This window comes from Pinus tabuliformis, chromosome Q (genome assembly GCF_031772625.1).
Source record: "Pinus tabuliformis cultivar Carrire ecotype Pingquan chromosome Q, CPIR1, whole genome shotgun sequence".
Lineage (NCBI taxonomy): Eukaryota > Viridiplantae > Streptophyta > Pinopsida > Pinales > Pinaceae > Pinus > Pinus tabuliformis.
Window position 1 is genome coordinate 257,641,579 of NC_142296.1, and position 24,477 is coordinate 257,666,055.

Sequence of the window (24,477 nt, forward strand, 5' to 3'; positions counted from 1 at the left end):
TTTTACTTAATACAATGTGGTATGTTTTTTCCCAAATACTTTATATATAATATCTATCTATCCCAAGAAGGAATCACATCCAACTGGATTAGTAGAGCCTAACTTGGAAAGATCGAGGAGAATTGATCTACTTTAACGAGTACTCTAATCAATTGAACTAGTACTCTAATCAATTGAGCTAACCCTTAGAGCTACTTTAACAATATATATTATAACTTATAATATTTCAATTTATGAAATTGTATATTTATTATCAAAATCATACTTTAATTAATGAAATTGTATATGTTTTATCAAAATAATAAATTTTCATCTTCATGAATCACACTCTTAAAACTAAATCACTTTGGAGATGGCTCCTTATTGACCATAAGAGAGACTTTTGACTTGTTGGTCTTGATGATCTCTATGCATAGATTCCAACTACTTTGGAGATTTTCTTAGCCATATTGGCATTTTTTTGGGGCTGACCTTTCCCTTGTTGCTCTGTGGGATTGGTGCTTAGATAGATTGCAACTTAAGCTTCTTATTTGGTTTTACAAGAATCTTCCCTTTGCTAGAATGACAATGGTAAGCACAATTCTTGAGGCCTCTCATATTATTTATGTGTTAAATATGATGATATTTGGTCTTCCCATGGTTCCCTAGGATGGTTGCATCATTCCCAAAGATGAAGGTCTTGGCTTGCTAGATGTGGTCAATCAAGGTAACTTTTTAGTTCTTAAATGGGTCGTTAAATTCTTTGAGGGTTCATCCCTTTGGAATTACTATCAGTCAACATGGTAAAATTTAGTGGCAAACTTATGTGACATCTTTATCTTTATGCTCCTTATAATTTTCATAATTTTGGGTCCATAATTCTTAATAGTATTTAGTGGAAAATTTAGTGTTAGTAGAGGAAATGGAGTATAACCAGTTGGGATTTGGGAAAGAGAATAATCTAAAGTTAGAAATAGGATGGAACTTGTATTTCTCATATTCTTCATTTTCAAGCAAAGAAGTTTAGTAGAAAAACAATTTTCTTTGAAGGAATTTTTAGGATTTCAGTTTTTATTTTAGAAAAATTGGTGTTCTTTGGCTTCAAATTTTGCTTGATCCAAAGTGGATAGAACTTCCTTTATATATATCATCCCCAAGAATACCATTTCAAGTTGAATATTGATACAAAAATCCCCCTTTTGCAGAGAGCAGGAGTGGAGTTTAGGCTGCCCTTTGACTCAATATGAGATTCTCATAAGTTCTATGTCACGATCTCCTTTCATTATACCAACACAACAAAAAAAAAAATTTAATCACATAATACCTACCTCTACCTTGAGTTTAATATAGTGCTGTTGACATGACATAACACCTAGTTATAAAGTGTATAATCATTAATCATGGCTATAATCATGCCCATTCGAATTTCTTGTATGATCATGTGTGTAAAACTCGGCACGTTGATGTATGTTTAATGGATGACCCTTGTACATTCATTTGATATGCGGGGTTACACGTCTAACATCGCACCCTCACTTAACTGTACTGAGAGTTGGATGGTACGCATTAACCGAACGCCACTTGGTGAGCGGAGGAGCTTCCAGCTCACTGCCCTGTGGCCAGGTGGCTGTGAACCACGTGAGCGCATGTGACCATACAGGCAGGTTGACCTTCGGTTTACGAGCCATACTCCCGCTTAAATGAACGGCCAAGATCACTCATCCAGATTGAACGGTGTGGATCATTTCTAGGTTTTGGTTGACAATATAACTTGCCGGGTTCTTCGGTTTATGGCTCATTTTCATCAACGCTTCAGCTCTACCTCCGACAGAGCTCTGTCTCTGCAGTCTATTCTCTTGTGCAGGTATGGGTAACCCGTCATGGCCAATCTTCAAGCTTGTTAATGGCTATTCATGTTTTGATTTTTCTGCATCTTATCATGTATGTTACTTACCCGGTCGTGCTAACACCGTATAACTCGCGCAGGGGTTTGGTCTCAGCGCCACGGTCTTCAGGATATTCGGTGCAGGGTTTGGTTTCAGCGTATGCCTCATCCAAAAGGACTCGAAGTCACACCGCTTACTGCCGGGTAAGCTTGCATTGATTGTATTACCTTAGGGTTTCATGTATTGGAACATTGACAGCTTCATCTGGCCGAGTTTAGGCTCATACCTGTGCTATTGTATCTCAGGTCTGTTCACCCTACTCACAACAGGGTATGGCCTACAGGCGGCTTCCATCCCTGTACTGTAACCATGAATCCCCGTGTGAAGTTGCTCTCTGTTTTACGGCTTCGGCCCTAATGAGGGTTACTGTTTGTTTTTAGATTTTATTCAGTTGTAAAGAGTTAAATAGACCCTTTTTCTTATATGAACAGTACTTCTATATTTGGTTATCCAATCGACTCGTTTTCAACTGCTCTCAATACAGTTATTATTTGTTAACGGATGGCCTACCTTACGGCCTCTTCACAGTAATGAAATCTTATATTCGGAAGCTGTCTATTGATTTGTTCTGGCATTTCCTAGTTCCAGATCCACTTTACATCTGTATTATGTTTTATTAAACGTTTCCGTGCTTTCTATAGTTATGTGTCCATCCTCTGAACTGCGGTCTCAGGGTTTCGTCTTGCTCCTGGATTAATGGGAGCAAGCATCCCTTTTCTTGCCGCATATTGATTTTATAAGTTTGTTCATGATGTAAGTTACAAAGGGTTTACTTGTGGTAACCCTTTTTCGCCTATTGACTTCGGTTCTGAGTTTCCTACAGTTTCTATTTAAGCGTATTGCTGTTCGCTGATAAGTTTCTGGTTCCATTTCATGTACTCCCTCGTTTCCTTATATGTAAACGCACTACTGTGATGTATAGGTTTTTGCGTGTATGCTCTCGTTTCTTTATATAAATGCATCACTGTGCTATGTTTAATACATTTTCGGCCACGGCCGCTTCAAGTACATTTCTATTATCATATCGCTCATGAACGATTCTGCTTGTAGCATGTTTACACACCCAGGGTTTAAGTGTAGGGTAATCTTGTTATCGGCTATGATGTTTAATCACTTCTGTCAAAGAATATTTACTTGTTTCCCTACAGCCGGGTGTATATAATATCGTGCACTGTTATATCATTCATTTATTCGGCAGCAGTTGACATATACTACTATTTAAGTTTCTGTATGTTAATGACTAGGGTATTCACAGTCTCCATATATGCGTAAGCTGTAATTTTATTGAAGTTGTACAGGAAACTGACATTCATAATTGTATCAATATTTCCTACTAATACAGTAAATCATTCATCTGCACTACCTAGCTCTCTTCTTAAATAATAAATGAAACACAGACATTCATTCTGGTTACATAATCTACTTTATCAGGTGTACTACACTACTGTAGTGTAATATTATGCTGGCTTTACCTTTTCTTTTCAATTAACAGTTTAAGGTACATACCTGATAGTCTGCTACTGTTGCTTGTTATTCAGCTCCCACCTGTTACAATATAGCTCTTAACCGCCCAACCATGAGATCCACTACACTGGAAATCTCCCCCCGAGCTATCTTGCAGGCCTGCAGCCTCCACAAGACTAGTGCACCACTGTGCTGGTTATCTGATCACAATCAGACTTAACCTTCATTAGGCAATCTGCCCTCTCTGGAATCTTTCCCTGCCTGTTCATCAACAGCCCAGGGTTTTCCTCCCCCAGGACCTTTTCCTTGGGTCAGAGGCAGTTTCTTTTTTTTTCAGTTCCATAACTGATTTTTTCCTTTTAATAGAAAATCCTCCTTTGGGAGGTTGCCAGCATTTCATCATTTCATTCATACACATGTGCAAAAATAATTTCTTATATTTATTTTAAACTCATAATGTCTTTAGTAAAACAAATTATTACTCATAATGTTTTACCATAGTAATTATCTGAAATAACAATTACCGAGTCATTACATCTTCCCCCCCTGGGATTGGACATCGTCCCGATGTCCTTTCTCATTGAATAAATTCGGGTAGGTCTTTTTAAAAGGTTCCTCATCTTCCCATGTAGCCTCCTCAGGACCATAGTGCTGCCACAGCACTTTAATTTGGGTAATAACCCGTTTCCGCAGCCGCACTTCTCTCCGGTCGAGAATGCTCTGCGGTTCGACCAGAACCTCGCCTTCCGGTTCGACCTGCAAACAACCAGCACATAATCAATCTCCCATTAAATAATGCTGCATAATTGAACAACCGTATTGGTTCTTACCCGCACATCTTGCCATTGAATAACATGTTTTGGGTCATATACATATTTCTTTAGAACAGAAACATGAAACACATTGTGAATCCTAATGTGACTGGGTAAAGCTAGTTGGTAGGCCACTGGCCCCACCCTAGCTAAAATCTGAAACGGTCCAAAATATCGAGGAGCCAGCTTGGCGCAACCACTCCATTGTAAGGTACTCCTTCGGGTTTGAATCCTTACAAACACATGGTCGCCAATATTGTATTCTGCAAACCTTCTTTTCCTATCTGCAAAGCTTTTCTGTCTGTCTTGAGCAGCCTTTAAATTTGCTCGCACTCTTTTTACCATATTTTCCATATCCTTCAACATTTCCGGACCCAAACTCAACTTATCCTCCAGTCCACTCCAACTTGAGGGTGTGTGGCACTTTCGCCCATATAAGACCTCAAAGGGGCTTAACTGAGTTGAAGTATGATACCCATTATTGTAGGCAAATTCAACCAAATGCAAATACTCCTCCCACTGTCTCGGCTTTAACATTACATTTGCTCGTAGCATGTCTTCTAACACCTGATTGACTCGCTCGGTTTGACCATCAGTCTGTGGGTGGTACGCCGTGCTGAAATTCAATTGAGTGCCTAACTCGGCAAACAAAGTTCTCCAAAAGGTGGACGTGAATTTCACATCCCGGTCTGATATAATTACCTTTGGCATTCCATGCAAGCGGAACACGTGTTGCATAAAGAGATGTGCAATTTGTACTGCCTTGTAAGTAGACTGCACTGGTATGAAATGTGCTGCTTTACTCAATTTATCAACCACGACCATAATCGAATCATTGCCCTTCTTCGTTCGTGGTAGCCCGGTTATAAAGTCCATGGAAATGGTCTCCCATTTCCATTCCGGAATAGGCAGAGGCTGCAACAGTCCTGCTGGATGTTGATGTTCAGCCTTAATTTGCTGGCATTCCAGACATCTTGCCAGGTATTCCACTACCTGCTTTTTCATTCTTGGCCAGTAGTATTCCTTCTTCAGTGCTGTAACCATCTTTTGGTATCCTGGATGACCAGTGTAATGACTGATATGAAACTCGTCTAAAATCAGCTTCTTAAGGTCACTTGAATCGGGCACATACATCTTTTTATTAAAATACAACATTCCAACATTGTCCAATGTGTACCCTTGTTGTAACTTTTCATTATCAGATTGTTGAACCTGCTGTTTTAGATGCTGATATTCAGAATCATCATTGGCTGCTGTTTTTATCTGTTCAACTAGCGTACTTCGCCACTTACTGGCTGATAGTTCACATAAACAGTGAACCTTTCGGCTTAAGGCATCTGCCACTCGATTTTCTTTGCCTTTTAAATGCTTTATTTCAAAGTCAAATCCGCTTAGAAAATCTGCCCAACGACCTTGCCTTGCATTCAAGGTAGGTTGGCTGAAATAATGCGTCAAACTGTGATGATCAGTTAACAACAGAAACTTCTTTCCAAGAAGATAATGTCGCCACATCTTTAGTGCGTGAATCACAGCAGTTAACTCTAAATCATACGCAGAGTATCTTTGCTCATGTTCTTTTAGTTTCCTGGATTCATATGCTATAACCTTCCCTTCCTGCATTAGTACTCCTCCCACGCCCTCCTTGCTTGCGTCGGTGCACACCACGTAGTCCTTACTAGGATCAGCAATCCTCAGTATAGGTGCAGTGGTGAGAAGATGCTTTAAACGGTCAAAACTCTGCTGACAATCTGCTGTCCATTTGAATATTTTTCCTTTCTTTTGTAAGGAGGTGATAGGATAGGCTATTCTAGAAAAACCTTCTACAAATCTCCGGTAATAACCAGCTAACCCCATAAAAGATCTGATATCAGCAACATCCTTAGGTATAGGCCACTCCATAATAGATTTTATTTTCTCAGGGTCGACCGCAATTCCCTCCTTCGTAATTACGTGGCCCAAGTACTGGATTTCTTCCTTGAAGAAATCACATTTGCTAAACTTAGCATATAACTGATGTTCCCGGAGTGTTTGCAACACCAATCTAAGATGCTCCTCATGTTCCTGTTGGGAACGAGAATATATCAATATGTCGTCAATGAATATCAATACAAACTTGTCCAGAAATCTGTGAAACACGCTATTCATCATGCACATGAAAGTGGCAGGTGCATTGGTCAGCCCAAAAGGTAGCACTACAAATTCGTAGTGCCCATAGCGTGTCCTAAAAGCAGTTTTGGCAATGTCCTCATCCTTAATCCTGATCTGATGGTAACCAGATCGCAGGTCAATTTTGGAAAACAGTTTGGCCCCTTTCACTTGGTCAAAGAGCTCATCTATTCTGGGCAAAGGGTACTTGTTTTTGACCGTAAGCTTATTCAGCTGCCGATAATCTATGCACATGCGCAAAGTTCCGTCCTTCTTTTTTACGAACAATACTGGTGCTCCCCAGGGTGACACACTGGGTCGAATGTACTGTTTGTCCAGCAACTCCTGAAGCTGCATTTTCAATTCTGTTAGCTCTGGTATGCTCATCCGATATGGAGCTCGCGATACTGGTGCCGCCCCCGGTATCAGTTCTATGGTGAAGTCTATGTCCCTTCTTGGAGGCAACCCCGGTACCTCTTCAGGAAAGACATCTGTAAATTCCTGTACCACAGGAATGTCATCTATCGCAGCCATCTTACTCTTCTGATTCGCGTAACCTACTTGTATAGCATAGACCTGACATTTCTTCCGAATGCATTTAGCTAGCTGAGTTGCAGTGATGGGTCGTATCTGAACCGGATGTTTAATTCCCTGCAATTCTTGTTGCTGCCCCAAATCATCCTTATAGTATATGGTCTTGGTTTTACAATTTACCAACGACCAGTGCTTTTCCAACCAATCCATGCCAATAAGAATGTCGTAGGAGCCTAACGGAAGTACATTCAAGTCTGCTGTTACAGGCTGTCCGGCTATGGTGAAAGAACAGTTATTGACTTTAGCTACAACCCGTCTTTTAGCTCCTGTAGCTAACTGGACCAACCATGGGTTTTTGAACTTTTCTGGTGGTAGCTTACAGTGTTCCACTACTTTTGGACTAACATAACTTAAAGTAGCTCCTGGATCAATAAGTATAGCTACAGAAAGGTGGGAAATCTTACCTTCGAATTCTACCATGGAAGGTTGGTATTCTGCCTGTCGGTCTTCTAATGCTGCATTGATCCTTGGTACGCTGCGCGCCACATCCCCGACAGTTGAGGCTTCATGAACTTGAGATATTTGTTCAGTTCTTTTACGCTGCGGACAATTCCTAGCATAATGTGGTCCTTCACATATCCAGCACTGAACTGAAGGTCTGTTCCCTTCACCTTCCGATTTAGCAGGAGGTTCGCTAATTCTGCTCTCACTTGGCTTAGGCCGGAAGGTACTCTTGCTTGTGTTTCTGTTAAGTTGCCCCTTTCCAGCTCCTTTACCACCATCTCTGCGGCTTCCCTTGTTGCTTCCAACAATTCTGCTACCTTTTCTTTCATTCCATTTTCTGTTAGGAACTTCTCCTTTTTGTTTGTTCTGTTGGTAGCAAATTCTAGCCTTCCGAATTGCCTCATCCATAGTCCGGGGATTGTCAAATTCAATCCGTTCCCTTATGTAGGCCGGTAGACTACTCACAAACCTCTGTACCTTAGCCTTCTCCTCTTTAATGTAGGGCACGTAACGAAGCAGTGAGGTGAAACGATTTATAAATTCATCCATGGACTGCTGTCCTAAGCGTAAATCATGGAATTCTCGCGCTTTCTCATCGTAAAAACGCTCAGTTAAATACCTTTCCTTAAAATATTTCTGGAATTTCTCCCAGGTTATACTCCACTTTCTGCCTCTTGGAAATTTGTTGTTCTTGTACATTATCAGAATGATCTTCCTGCTCCTCAGAAAGCCCAGGTGCATAATCTCGTTCCTCCATGCCCCGTTGCTGCTCTGCACTAGGGCTGGCCAAGGGTGGGTTTTGTTTATCTGACAAACTCTTTAATATCCTTTCTTGTTCTACAGTTAAGCGGGCATTATCCTCTCGCAGGCGCGCCATCTCTCCCTTCAGCTCCTGAACAGTTTGCAATATTGCTTGATTGGTACTTCGTGTCTCAGCACCAAGCTGTACCCACACTCCTTCATTTCCCGGAGGGCTGCCGCCAGCTCCCGGCATTTCTTCCATCTTCTTTTACTGTTAACAGGTAACTGTCTTTATTTGTTTCTCCTGATAGTACACAAGAAGGACAATTAATTACTTGTTACTGTGTAACTTTTTCATTTAGTTCCTGCTGTCCCAAAGGCCACAGTTTGGAAACTTCGGCTCTGATACCACATTGTCACGATCTCCTTTCATTATACCAACACAACAAAAAAAAAAATTTAATCACATAATACCTACCTCTACCTTGAGTTTAATATAGTGCTGTTGACATGACATAACACCTAGTTATAAAGTGTATAATCATTAATCATGGCTATAATCATGCCCATTCGAATTTCTTGTATGATCATGTGTGTAAAACTCGGCACGTTGATGTATGTTTAATGGATGACCCTTGTACATTCATTTGATATGCGGGGTTACACGTCTAACATCGCACCCTCACTTAACTGTACTGAGAGTTGGATGGTACGCATTAACCGAACGCCACTTGGTGAGCGGAGGAGCTTCCAGCTCACTGCCCTGTGGCCAGGTGGCTGTGAACCACGTGAGCGCATGTGACCATACAGGCAGGTTGACCTTCGGTTTACGAGCCATACTCCCGCTTAAACGAACGGCCAAGATCACTCATCCAGATTGAACGGTGTGGATCATTTCTAGGTTTTGGTTGACAATATAACTTGCCGGGTTCTTCGGTTTATGGCTCATTTTCATCAACGCTTCAGCTCTACCTCCGACAGAGCTCTGTCTCTGCAGTCTATTCTCTTGTGCAGGTATGGGTAACCCGTCATGGCCAATCTTCAAGCTTGTTAATGGCTATTCATGTTTTGATTTTTCTGCATCTTATCATGTATGTTACTTACCCGGTCGTGCTAACACCGTATAACTCGCGCAGGGGTTTGGTCTCAGCGCCACGGTCTTCAGGATATTCGGTGCAGGGTTTGGTTTCAGCGTATGCCTCATCCAAAAGGACTCGAAGTCACACCGCTTACTGCCGGGTAAGCTTGCATTGATTGTATTACCTTAGGGTTTCATGTATTGGAACATTGACAGCTTCATCTGGCCGAGTTTAGGCTCATACCTGTGCTATTGTATCTCAGGTCTGTTCACCCTACTCACAACAGGGTATGGCCTACAGGCGGCTTCCATCCCTGTACTGTAACCATGAATCCCCGTGTGAAGTTGCTCTCTGTTTTACGGCTTCGGCCCTAATGAGGGTTACTGTTTGTTTTTAGATTTTATTCAGTTGTAAAGAGTTAAATAGACCCTTTTTCTTATATGAACAGTACTTCTATATTTGGTTATCCAATCGACTCGTTTTCAACTGCTCTCAATACAGTTATTATTTGTTAACGGATGGCCTACCTTACGGCCTCTTCACAGTAATGAAATCTTATATTCGGAAGCTGTCTATTGATTTGTTCTGGCATTTCCTAGTTCCAGATCCACTTTACATCTGTATTATGTTTTATTAAACGTTTCCGTGCTTTCTATAGTTATGTGTCCATCCTCTGAACTGCGGTCTCAGGGTTTCGTCTTGCTCCTGGATTAATGGGAGCAAGCATCCCTTTTCTTGCCGCATATTGATTTTATAAGTTTGTTCATGATGTAAGTTACAAAGGGTTTACTTGTGGTAACCCTTTTTCGCCTATTGACTTCGGTTCTGAGTTTCCTACAGTTTCTATTTAAGCGTATTGCTGTTCGCTGATAAGTTTCTGGTTCCATTTCATGTACTCCCTCGTTTCCTTATATGTAAACGCACTACTGTGATGTATAGGTTTTTGCGTGTATGCTCTCGTTTCTTTATATAAATGCATCACTGTGCTATGTTTAATACATTTTCGGCCACGGCCGCTTCAAGTACATTTCTATTATCATATCGCTCATGAACGATTCTGCTTGTAGCATGTTTACACACCCAGGGTTTAAGTGTAGGGTAATCTTGTTATCGGCTATGATGTTTAATCACTTCTGTCAAAGAATATTTACTTGTTTCCCTACAGCCGGGTGTATATAATATCGTGCACTGTTATATCATTCATTTATTCGGCAGCAGTTGACATATACTACTATTTAAGTTTCTGTATGTTAATGACTAGGGTATTCACAGTCTCCATATATGCGTAAGCTGTAATTTTATTGAAGTTGTACAGGAAACTGACATTCATAATTGTATCAATATTTCCTACTAATACAGTAAATCATTCATCTGCACTACCTAGCTCTCTTCTTAAATAATAAATGAAACACAGACATTCATTCTGGTTACATAATCTACTTTATCAGGTGTACTACACTACTGTAGTGTAATATTATGCTGGCTTTACCTTTTCTTTTCAATTAACAGTTTAAGGTACATACCTGATAGTCTGCTACTGTTGCTTGTTATTCAGCTCCCACCTGTTACAATATAGCTCTTAACCGCCCAACCATGAGATCCACTACACTGGAAATCTCCCCCCGAGCTATCTTGCAAGCCTGCAGCCTCCACAAGACTAGTGCACCACTGTGCTGGTTATCTGATCACAATCAGACTTAACCTTCATTAGGCAATCTGCCTTCTCTGGAATCTTTCCCTGCCTGTTCATCAACAGCCCAGGGTTCTCCTCCCCCAGGACCTTTTCCTTGGGTCAGAGGCAGTTTCTTTTTTTTTCAGTTCCATAACTGATTTTTTCCTTTTAATAGAAAATCCTCCTTTGGGAGGTTGCCAGCATTTCATCATTTCATTCATACACATGTGCAAAAATAATTTCTTATATTTATTTTAAACTCATAATGTCTTTAGTAAAACAAATTATTACTCATAATGTTTTACCATAGTAATTATCTGAAATAACAATTACCGAGTCATTACATTCTATTTTGTGATTTTGCATCAACTTCATAGATTAGGACTAGTAATCAAAGCTGGCTGAGATTCTACAAATGAAGAAAGTTACTTGATTGGACTGGATTGGATGTACTGGTGTCTCGTAAATTAGAGTCTCTAATAAAATGCTTGGTTGGTAATTTATCAAGATCTCCCCTCCAACTCTATGTTCGCCAAAAACCTATGAACTATGTCATTTTTACTCAAAATTAAATACAATGAAATATATTTTATAAAAATGTTCTTTTACAAAATCTTATTAACTTAAAATTCAATTTCACTTAAACACATTTTTGAAAACTCCTCTACACATACATTTTTACTTTTATGAAAATGTTCCTTTCTAAGATCTCATTAACCTATCATTCAATTTCAGTTTCTAAAATCTCATTAACCTATCATTCAATTTCAGTGGGATCACATTCACAAAAACTTCTCTCCAAATGTATTTTTAATAATGAAGTTAGTTCTCCCAACGTTTTTTGATCCATTAAGATACTTATACAGCTCCTAAATCATCCTTTTTCTTTCTCACTGCTTTTTATATATAATTAAAAAAATCATAAATTTTAAATTTTTAATAAATTACTAAAATGAAATATAGCTTATATTGGTATTTTGTTGCATATTCTCCAAATTTTATTTTGAAGATGTTCAGAATTCAGTTCCAGGGTGCGATACTTCAAGCAATCCTCAGTTGAGGACAGATTTTTATTATGTTCAAAGGCTAGTGAAGAATCCTTGGTACTTATTATCAATCCGTAAGCTAAATATTTACTAATGTGCAATTCAACATTTGTTTCTTCACTTTACATAGCTTATCATATGTTGCTTCACTTTATAGAACAGATCATGCAATAGCTCTGCCATAAGCGTATTGTTTGGTCATCTTCTGAATATTTCCTTTGATATTATTAATATGAGGTGCTTTTTTATTTCCTATTGTTCATATATATCTATGAGGTGCTTTTTTATTTCCTATTGTTCATATAAATCTTTTATTTCCTAGAGTTCATATATATCTTTTGACAGGTGAACTTTACTGGAAGAGAATCAGCACATTGGCTATTAGGATTCAGATGTCAATACGTCAAATTGGAGCAATGATGCGTTATTGGGCATATTGAGTAAAAGCTCTGAGTGGGTGATTGAACTCTATGATTTATGTAGACTTATTAACAATATGGATGCCCATGTTAATTATTTTGTATTTAAACAGTGAAACAAAGCCCAGTTACTGCTAAAAACTCACTTGATTTCAGGTACGATATTCCTTAGCAGAGCACCTAAAAGAACCATGCATGAACCTCACAGTGGAATCTTCTGTGGATCTGCTAGAACTGGCGGAGAGCAAGAGAACCATGACCTGAAGCACTAGAATCAATCTCATGGCTGATCGCTTTGTGAAGGAATTACAGATTTGTTTGGTGTTCGAACCAGAGCTGTTTATAGACAGTAAGGCCAACAATGCATCTGTTAACTCATTCTGCTTGGCCTGGAAAATAAATTTACTATATATCATTCCAACTGGCATTGATTTTTCATTCTAAGTTGGATTACCTCGATCCCTAGAATATTTGGGGCCATTCACCATTCTGAATATGAATGCCAAGATGTTTCTGTAATAATTCAATTTCAATTGATTCAATTTCGATGTTTCTTGTAACAGAAAAAAGAGAAAAAATATAAAGAATGACTATATTGTCCGTAAGAGATTGAAAAAACACAGAAGAAAGATAATTCTCTTATGAACATTTTTGATTGAAAAAAAACAAAAAAACGTTTTCGTTTAGATTAATTAAAAAAATTCACAATCTTACTTGTTACTTGAAATTATATAGCTAAATTAAAAAAAAAATACTATTTCAACTATTTAGAAAAATATTAAAACCATCCTAAAGTTTTACAAGTAAAATGGGCTAAAATCCTTACCTCGGAGTTTTCCTCAAAGATATCAGTTGGCTGGAAACATGCAAGTAATATCCATGGTCAATACTCAAACTTCGGCCTTCATCTCCCAAGTATTTTCGACTCAGATTCATCTTTCAAGAAAGCGCCACATACTCATATATCGATTGAATGAATGAATTGGAATGTAGTTTATGTGGGCTCTATTAGAGCTGAAGGGCAGAGTATTTATAAATATAATTGTGTGACGTAATTGCGGCAACGATTTGCGAATATACCTGGAAGCTGAAACTCTATTTATAATATGATTGCCTAATGTACGTAATTGCAGTATATAATTCACGAATTTGCGTGGAAATTGAAGCTGGGACCGTTATAGCTGGTCTCATTCTGTCAATCCACGTCGTCCATACAAAAACTGAAAAAAAATTGTCAACGGTAAAACCCTACCCCTCCCGTTGTCACGGAGGAAAATCAGGAGGATTCAAAAATGATTTCTTTCCGTCGACAGTCAAGGGAGGTTAATTCCTTAAGTGGCTTGCGTAGTAAACAGAGTTAAAAAGATTTTAAATTTACTAATAGCAGAACAGAGTTAGAAAGATTTTAAATTTTACTAATAGCAGAACAGAGTGAATGTGCTTTAAAAAAAATTTGGTCATGATTTCACAAATATAAAGAAAAATACATTCGTATAAAATATGGAGGCTGTAGTCATTTCACCAAGTAAAATTATGAGTTTTTACTGAGATTTACTCAAAATTATGAGTTGGTATTTAGATTTACACTTCATTCGCAGTTGCGGAGTAACTCACTGTAAAATTTAGTGACAAGTGGCTTTTAGGCGCCCACCACAAATTGCTCTACCATTTTCTCTCCTTGACCTCTCAGACTTACATCCCCTAATCAAAGTATAGTTGTTTTTTTCCAAAACATTTATTTTTAGCACATTTAATTCATAGCAAGTCAAAGTATTAAAACATAGTATGGACGATTGTAAAAAAAATAGTTTTCTGAGCCTACACATGTTGCGGAGTGCAAATAATAGTTCAGGGAATAAACGTCCGCCCATATGTTATACTCGCATTGCACTAAATGTTCATTTGATTTTAACTATATATATATGATGTGTTGTGGAATGGGAAATTTGTACTACTGTTTAAAATTTTATTTAATCTATGCTTTTTAGCTCAACAAAATCCGCAACTTGCAATAAAAATCTGTTTAGTTGATTTAATCGTGTACCACAAGTATTGCTGATGTCAGTTTATTTAAAGCGGTGGTTGGGATTAATTTTCTAACAAAAGACTGTTTGCCCAAAGCTGTCCAACTCCTTAAGAGCGAAGGATTTTAAAGATTCATCTCTAAACTCATGGGATTAGGTGATATTTAAAAGTTTGAATAAGCATATATTGTAATTTAATTTAATTTATGAGGCTTAGATCACATGGTTTGTGTGGGGTTTAGTCTTCACTAGGTTAGAGGTTTAAATATCATCCATAGGGTTTGAGTGGGGTCTAGTCTCCACTAAGTTAGAGGTTTAAATCTCATCCATAGGGTTTGAGGATGGAGCCACTTTTGGGGGAATTAAACTATCCTAAAAGATGTCCAAACTCGACATAGCTTTGCATGATCTTGGTGATAACATCCCACAATAAGTAGAGTATTCTTCCATCCAAGATTGAAATTGCCACGCTTAAGCTAACATTAGTTTAAAATAAAATAAAATTATATATAGTAATTTAGATTAAAGTTTTTGAGAGTGAATTTGATTTGATTGCAGATTTTTGGATAAAGTTTCTGAAAACTTAACCTAACGTAATCGCAGATTTTTGAAAATGTTTTAGAGGAATAAGACCTAAGTGAATTATTTACCGAATTTACTATCAAAATAAAAATAATAATTTCTAAAATCCATGAGTTTGAATAAATTGTAAATACTTGTTAGGTTAACTTGTTTGGTGTTAAATTTGGACCATCGGAATCCTTTGCCTCCTACCTCGTGAACCCTACCTCCTCTCTTAACGTCATGCATGATGCAGATTATGTTGGTTGACCAATTTTATTGATTTATAATAATCCGCGTCATCTACATTGCTAAGAAACTATGGACTGAATTCAGCGTGTACCACGTCGTCAATAAAGTTTCATTTCCGTGAAAAAATATATAATTTTATTAATATTTTAAAATTTTGAGAAGCGAATTAAATAATTTTGTTTAAATTTATTAATTATTTAAACTTTAAATAAAGATTCATTTCCGTCATCGGTATGAAGCGTTATCTTCCCAATTAAGCGTAATTAAAAATATTTTCGCCATCGGTACCTCGCTCCTAGATTTCAATTTGGAATGATGTGATAACAGATATTTAAAAAACAAAAAAACTGATTTAATTTATTAATATTTTAAATTTTTGATAAGTGAATTAAATTTTTTTGTTTTAATTTATTAATTATTTGAAATTTTGATAAGACAATTTAATTTTAAAGTGCTGAAAGATTTTACAATTAAGTTATAAAATCTCATGGAAATGGTCATACGTTTGAATGACTTACTTAACGCAGTTGAATCCCAAAAATGATATCTAATATAATGCACTGCGTAAATCCCCCATACTTAAATTCAAAAAGAGTCAAGGGATCTCTACTTGAATGGTTCATGAGGCACAATACTTGCTAAGGTTTTGCAAATGGGGTAGCAAGCTAAGTGGGCTTGATTGTGGGGAAAAACTCCACAGTTAAGCGCGCTTGAGCCAGAGGAGTTCTGGGATGGGTGACCTCCTGGGAAGTCCTGGTTACCGGGTGCAAGCCCCGGAAGTGATGATTGATGCTATGTGATTCGTTCTCCACATTTCACTAGTTTCAATCCCACTTCTTCACCCCTGTGAGCATCACCCGATGCAATGAGTGCTAAGTGAACTATTCAAAAATCATGAGAAATTAGTCAGTTACGACTACCTCTCATGGAAATGGTCATACGTTTGAATGACTTACTTAACGCAGTTGAATCCCAAAAATGATATCTAATATAATGCACTGCGTAAATCCCCCATACTTAAATTCAAAAAGAGTCAAGGGATCTCTACTTGAATGGTTCATGAGGCACAATACTTGCTAAGGTTTTGCAAATGGGGTAGCAAGCTAAGTGGGCTTGATTGTGGGGAAAAACTCCACAGTTAAGCGCGCTTGAGCCAGAGGAGTTCTGGGATGGGTGACCTCCTGGGAAGTCCTGGTTACCGGGTGCAAGCCCCGGAAGTGATGATTGATGCTATGTGATTCGTTCTCCACATTTCACTAGTTTCAATCCCACTTCTTCACCCCTGTGAGCATCACCCGATGCAATGAGTGCTAAGTGAACTATTCAAAAATCATGAGAAATTAGTCAGTTACGACTACCTCTCATGGAAATGGTCATACGTTTGAATGACTTATTTAACGCAGTTGAATCCCAAAAATGATATCTAATATAATGCACTGCGTAAATCCCCCATACTTAAATTCAAAAAGAGTCAAGGGATCTCTACTTGAATGGTTCATGAGGCACAATACTTGCTAAGGTTTTGCAAATGGGGTAGCAAGCTAAGTGGGCTTGATTGTGGGGAAAAACTCCACAGTTAAGCGCGCTTGAGCCAGAGGAGTTCTGGGATGGGTGACCTCCTGGGAAGTCCTGGTTACCGGGTGCAAGCCCCGGAAGTGATGATTGATGCTATGTGATTCGTTCTCCACATTTCACTAGTTTCAATCCCACTTCTTCACCCCTGTGAGCATCACCCGATGCAATGAGTGCTAAGTGAACTATTCAAAAATCATGAGAAATTAGTCAGTTACGACTACCTCTCATGGAAATGGTCATACGTTTGAATGACTTACTTAACGCAGTTGAATCCCAAAAATGATATCTAATTAAGTTATGTTTTCTAACTAAAAAAGTTAAAATTATAATTTTAACCCAATTAATTTTTTATTAAATTTGAAGATTTTTTTAATTGAATTTTTTTAATTATTAAATTACTTTGAATTTAAATAATTTAAAAATTAAACTAATGATCATCGATAATGATAATGCTTTTTAATCTCCTTAATATTTAAAAATTAAACTAATAATTATTGATTATAATAATGCTTTTTTAAATTTTTAATATTTTATTACATAATTTTATTTATTAATAAAATATATTAGATTGTGAGTTTTTATATAATCATAAAATCCAACACCATTTCCTTGTCATCCTTATTTACTCATGAATTCTTATCATTATTTATTGATGACTTGTTAGTCAAATCTAAATTTATAAATAATTAAATTCATATTTTATAAATTAACATCATAAGATGAATACATATGTAGGATGTTATCATTATTTATTGATGATTTGTTAATCAAATATAAATTATAAATGATTAAATTCATATTTTATAAATTAACATCATAAGATGAATACATAGGTAAGGTAAAAGGTAGCTTAAAGACTTTTCAACCAATTTTTTTTTTGTCTTGAGTCCATATAGATATGGGTAATTTTTTTTTTTTTTTTTAATTTTTTAATTTTTTTTTAATTTTTTTTTTTTTTCCGGTGAAGTTCGATTTGATTATATATATATGATTTTGAAAAAATAAAAAAATGCAAGTGGTTTAGTGTTTGGTAGAGTTGCTAAATTTTGATGTTTTAATGGGTGGTGTGATGATTCATGTCTTTCTTTCTCCTTATATGAATATGCTATTATTGTAGAACCTTGTTAGGAAAGGTAGTTACAAGTTTGGTAATTACTTAAAGGTCTTTATTTTCTTGATCGGGGTGTGAGCTGGTTGCATCGGGATCGTCGCTATGATTAATGTGATGAAGGGCAAGGCTATAGGGTGGCTTCACTCCATCCCTCACACACTTGAGCTGTATGGAGAGGTGGCATCGAGCATGCTTATAATTTATGGTACAGAGGAAGGTAGCTAGACCGCTTTTGTGCCGGGTTTTATGATGGCAATCTTTTAACTTCACACCACAGTTTTCATGTTCGGAGAGAGGATAAGGCTACATGTTTGCTGGGAACTTGACATTTGAACGTGAAGGAGCTCCACGCAGTCCGCCACTCAGGTGCAGTCGACTACCTTCCCTCAACGGTCTATCTCAACGGGTATGCTTCTTTTCTAGGTTTCTCTTGTTCCATCTCCCCCGTTCACTCAGTTTCTATGTTTTGTCACCAGAGAAGTGGTTATATTTCGATGCTTGTAGTTAGTTGGAAGATTACTCACGATTTTTGGAAGGAAACAATGGGTTTTTATGATGGATTGTCTGAATACTGCACTATTATTTTTGTTTATTATGGAGTCTTGCTATCTTGCATGGGGATGTATTTAGGTTTTCTTGTATGGCATTTTATATCTCATGCAGGGAGGCCTATGTTTACTACCTTGATTGCTCATTGGTTTTGCTGGTAAATAAGTATTGGGATCTCTCGGATATGGCTTTACTTAGTCTGTCTCTCTATCCTATCCTAAGACGACTTGGTGAGCCTTGGGTGATTGTCTCTAGACTCCTGGGCCAGATCTAAAGCATTTTCCAAGACAATTGTTGGGTAGACAGCTCACGTTCTCACTGTTATTTACATGTATGCCATGGTATCCTTACAAGTTTATTTGTATCGAGAGGGTTTCAGGACTTTAAGTTGGTCACCCGCTACGAGTCCGAGGTTATAATGCCCTATTCCAAGGTTTTTCATCCTCGTGATCCTAATTTGAATAGTCACATGGCTCGCTCCTCCTCTGTCAAAGGATCTTCAACAGGTGGATGCCATGGATGTGATAGGAAGCTAAGGCTGAGTCGCGAAGGTAGTCAACCCCAACCCCGCCTAGCGAGGAGTAAAGGCCACAAAACCACCTCATGACTCATTCGAGATGTAGCTCAAGCATTTCAAATTGGCACTCCGTCTCGGGTTCGGCAGTTAATTTCGGGTTGGGAATCTGAGTTGAACAAATAGGCAACAAACATAAATATTGATGTGGGTGATTGGATGATCCGAATTTAAACAAGAACACAAAAAATTACAGATATAACCATAAACATAGAGATGTAGCATAAATAAAACTTCATTTCATTAATATCAAAGAACTGAAATATGCTTCCATACAGAATGGAAATAAACTAGCTCGGACAATGGTAGATAATCTCTGAGAAGAGATGTGCAACTACATGCCTTTGAATTGTGTTACAATGAGGCTTGAAGGCCTATTTATTATTAAGAAACAATGGAAAACCCCAAACATCCAAAAACCTAACCCTAAGAGATGAAACACCAAACTATGGGCCTTGTTGGGGTAAATTGGTACATCAACTTCCCAGGGTCGTAACTTTGGCATACAATCTCCGTTTGATGCACACAATACCTCGTTAGAAAGATCTATCCAAGGACTACAACTACTAATAGAAAATATTGAGTTGAAAACTCATTTTTTTCACCAGTGATTTTCCAAGAAAACGTCGTTTAGGGCCTCAAAGCGGATCTGGAAGTTCAGGACCCGAAAAACTGCCAAAAATAGTAAACTGTGCTACAATTAAGGAAACTGAAAAACTGAAAGAAACAATGGTGGGGGTCTACGCGGAATAGGCCGATGGCCACCAATATCCACCTGTATCATTCCTCCCTGTTATCGGGAAAACTAGTGTCTATATAGAGCTGCTAGTCCCACTAAGGCTGGTAGCTACCTTAGAAACAAACACACTAAAAACTACTTTCGTTTTCCTTTATGAGAAATAGATGAGAAAAGAATAAGGAGACCAACCTCTGTCTTGCGCTTGGTTCCTTGCTTGATTCCTCTCTCTCTTGATAGTTCTTTACCACTCGCTTCCTTGTCTACCCAGCTTCAAAGAGTACCTGTAGAATCAAAGCAGCATAACACTATCCAAGAACATAGATATATTATCATAAACAATACAGGATCAGATGTATATTGATCACACAAGTGCATAAATTATCAATTATACAAGAATGTGGAGGAAAACTTGAATATATTTATTGATAATCAAGAAAAAGAAAAGAGGATTACAACCAATTGTTCTAACCCAACATCATCCTCTCAGCAAGTAAGCCCTTCTTCACCTCATGAAAAGCTTAGATCACCCAACACTATGATATTGCACCAAGAAACCAACATCACTTCCTTACAAGATACAACATTCCAGCCTCTGGATCTCTGGGATGAGGGATCCATATATAGATGTCTGCAAGGGAGGTGAGTCAGCTTTTGAGATTTGATTAGTGTCTTCTCTCTGATAGTTCTTGATTCCACTTGGAGATTGATGATCTCTTACTCATCCCTGGTCGAATGCAGAGAGGCAAGTGTCACAGGAGAAGTTTCTGGAAGATTCCATGTTCCTCCACCTTGCGGATTGACCCTATCATTTTTCCCTTCTTGCCCATCGCACCCCATAGAAGGGCTTTTCAACATGCATCGCACCTACTGTGTGTATTCAGGTGGGATGCAATGCACTTTGACTATGGAGCAGGTGAAATGGTCCAGTTTTGACCAGTTCTGAGTAGTTTTTCATGGAGAACTTCTGGGAGATGCTGTAATCAGTTGACCTTGTTCTTTTAGGGGTTGGAACAACACCTTTAGGGAATTAGGAGCCCTTAGTTTATGGACATTTATGATTGGGGTTGCAGTGCCCAAAAATGTCTATAACAGTTGCCCCCTAAAGCATGAGGTCGTTAATCTTTTGATGTCGGGTGAAATGCTTTATCATGAGGATCCAAAGTTTTTCAAGCTAGAAGGCGACCTGTAATAAGATACAATACAATACATTATCTTCATAATATTTTCATGATCTAGCTGAGGTGGGCATTCCCATGCTCAGCTTTATAAATTCATTTTCATGTACATAGAACAGACAATCGTCTGAGTGTAGACTGATGATTCTGGTAGAGCCATCATCCCTTAGATTGGATGATTATCTGTGCAGCAATGATGTACATTTGATGTTTTTATTTTCCTAAATATATATTGCAGCCCGGATGGATGAAACTAGATCCAGGGTCTTCAATCTCGCTCGATCTTCACTCAAAGTACAATTCGATCCACGTGAGAGATGTTCTGGAGTCGAACATGGAAAGACATCGCCTGATTACCAGCCAATGATGTAAGCTGTTAACAGGTGCGAGAGGAATCACCGATAATGATGATGACCCTCAAAGTACTGTAGTACAATTCACGTGGTGTGAATAAGGGACTTGGCGTCAAACACCACGCAAAATCTTTCGGTCGAAGGCCATTGATGTAAACTTGTAGCCGGAAGTGAGAAACTTGCCATTGAGGCATGCAAGCTTCAAAGTACTGAAAGGGTTGTTCCTAGAACGGCTTCTTGGATAATGAGCTGATGTCGACAAGAAGCGATCCATCATAGGAGGGCCTTAATGAATCCCACATCAATGACACAGAACGGAGCAAATGATTTTAATGGAGGTGAAAATGATCTGGTGATATAAGGTTCAGGGTGGCGATCATGAAAGAATGGAGCGAAAATGTATTATAGTGGGTGAGACACAGGTGAATTCTCTGAGTGACTTCTCTTGAACATATCGGCGACACTGACATGATGGATTGGTAGCATTAACCCCAAATGTGGATGGGGTGATGGAACCATGGTGATGTGACCAGTGAATGGAACAACCCAACCCGACTCGGATGCGGAGTGAAAGTGTCATGTTCAAGAGCGAATTGCTACCAACAAAGTTTCTTCAAGTTTTCTTCCCAATTTTTCCCCAGTCATTGCTGACCAGTACCTCTTTATTTTTGTCAAGCTTGAGGAGGATAACATATGCTTGTTCTATAATTTTCCCTTCAGGAAAACCCATCGCTATGTTTTAACGAGCCTAGAGATAGTGAAACTCGTTCTTGTCTGTTATGGACAAGTTTGTCGCTATTAGGTTTTAACGAGTTTAATGACAAAGATAACTCGGTCCTTTTCAATTTTAGAGAGTCTGAAAAGGGACGTAAAGGAAACTCCAAAAATCCTTTTTCGTCATCTAATCTCTTAAGTCCGAAAAAGTATAAAATAATACAAAAGGGATGAATTTTCGGTAATTTTAACGAGCCGAACAAAACAAGCGCTCGATCTTTTTGTGTAATAATCCCTCAGGTCCAAAAAGATTAAAATCTAAAGGAGGGATAGCACTTCCGGTCACTTTAACGAGCTGGAGAGGCCAATGGCTTGGCAATCTTTTCATATTTTACGAGTCAGTTGAAAAGAGCTTAAAGGAGACTCTTTTTTGAGGAACGAGTGATAGATTCGGGTAGCAGCTGATTCCAGGTAAGGTTTGGAATTTTCCAATCACGGTAGTGTCACAAGGATGGCTAACAGGATCACTCTTCGCAAATGTTCCTCAAAAGGGGTAAACAATCAAGTGGAGGTGAATGATCGGCCAATACAGAGTGGAGGTGATGATGAGAACACGACCAAGGCTTCAAAGGTTGAAGTAATACATTCACGATGGTTATTTACCAGAAATTGGTTCATTTTTTAATGAGCTTAAACGCCTAGGGAAACACTTGTTTAGTGCTTATGTTTATTTTTTAACAAGCTTGAATTCCACGTTAAAACTGCTCGATATAACGGTCATTTCTTGACTTTACCATTAATGACTTTGTTCCTTCAAGATTGTGTTGCATGCTCAATTGCTTCATCAAACTAGTTAGAAATGAACAATACATGTTTGGAAAATGAGTTAAGGCACTAATATTTTACTTGAATTACGTAAAAAGTAATTTAAAAGTGCTTTTACCCCTCATTTTACCATTTCATTTGAACTTTGGTCTGTTGGAGCCTTGGAGGTGCTTTCCCCCTTGATTTTCACCAGCTGATTCCAGGAGATTCTGTGGACGATTTTTGGTGCCGTCTAGACCAGGTAGGAGCTAAACCCAAGCTCTTTCATTTCATCCTTTCCATTTTTCATTCTGAGCCTGATTTCTGGTTTTTCTGAGCCTTTGGGGTTTCAAAAACTCGCTCTGGCTCCATCGCACCCTTTCTATATCGAAAAGTGCATTGCATGTTGGCCTACTCACTGGAAAGTTGGCATGCAATGCACCCAAAACACTGCTGGGGGTGCGATGGGCGCAAGGAGGGAAATTTCTGCACAGTTTTCAATGGAATTTTTTGCCTGTTTCTCACCAAATCAGGATCTAAATCTTCTCTTGTTTGTTTTCAGAGATTTATTGGAGTAGAATGCCTATTACATGGCGAGAACGTGAGCATGAAGAAGAGGACATGCTTGCTTTACATGATCTGGTTATGGTAAATGCACTGCGGAACTGTGGCCTGTTCAAGTTTTTCCACATCTCTAGCATGAGGCAACAAATCAACTTGTTGCAATATTTGCTCGATGCCTGGGACCCTACCAGCCAGGTGTTCCAGATTAGGGGAAAATCCATCCCCTTGACTATCATGGACATCTATTTTTTGACCGGCTTATCGAGGCGGGGTGCCCCTATCTCATTATCAGGTTCGACCCGTGGGGGTGAATTTGTGAGAGATTACATTTGCAGGTATTGCAGAGAGGGATCTCAGCCGAGTAAAGACGGCAAGATCATCATTCGAGATGTCATTGACAGGTCCCTGAGGACCATTCTATTCACCTTTGGTAGGATGGCTGGTGGTGCGGCTCTTCATGTGGCCAACCGATCTTATATGCAGTATGCCTTAGAATGCCTCGAACCGAAGGTGTTCAACTGGTGTGATGCAGTACTCTTTGTGATGAAAGAACAATTGACCAAGGTGAAAAACAGAAGATTGAAGAACTTTGGATATGGTTCTATTTTGACCGCCTTTGCCTTGGAAAAGATCCCGCTGATGCAGCCGCAGTATATTTCACTTGGTTTACCTCCACCGACTGAGCCACGGATGCAGAGATGGGTCGACCATATGTCCAGACATGCTGGTCAGTCTCAGGTTTCCTTTTCTGATACCTTCTTTGGGTGGTTTGATCGTCAGGAGATGGTTTTTTCCAAGTATCCATATGCTGGTATGGACTTCCGGGGTGACCCGGATTTGGTACTGCCAGCTGGCGAGCAGTGGGGTGTCATTGGTAAATTCTTTGACCATATTTCTGTTTATCGTTTCTCTTTATAATGTCCTTGTGCTTTATTCTGTCAAGACTAATCAGAACTCATGTGCTCATGCAGATGTTGGTCCCGTTCGGCCAGTAGTACGCTTGAGAGTGCCAGCTGCTGCTCCAGCAGGAGAGGCTGTGGGAAGGGCTATCCTTCGCGACCTTGATGTGGCCGAGACTCTTTCAGCATTATAGGATCAGGTCGAGGGCCTCACTCTTGGTATTCCAGATGTGAGGACTGAC

The 24,477-nt window shown here is 38.7% G+C and overlaps 1 protein-coding gene across 1 annotated transcript; it reads right to left on the bottom strand.

The window, feature by feature from the left end:
- Positions 1-5,150: 5,150 nt before the first annotated feature.
- Positions 5,151-7,933, bottom strand: LOC149219140 (uncharacterized). The gene is made up of 3 exons (XM_089386713.1): positions 6,518-7,933; positions 5,352-5,977; positions 5,151-5,256 (listed from the first exon to the last, which is right to left on the bottom strand). Exons 1-3 carry the CDS (start codon positions 7,931-7,933, stop codon positions 5,151-5,153), a joined length of 2,148 nt encoding a protein of 715 aa, XP_089242839.1.
- Positions 7,934-24,477: the final 16,544 nt, after the last annotated feature.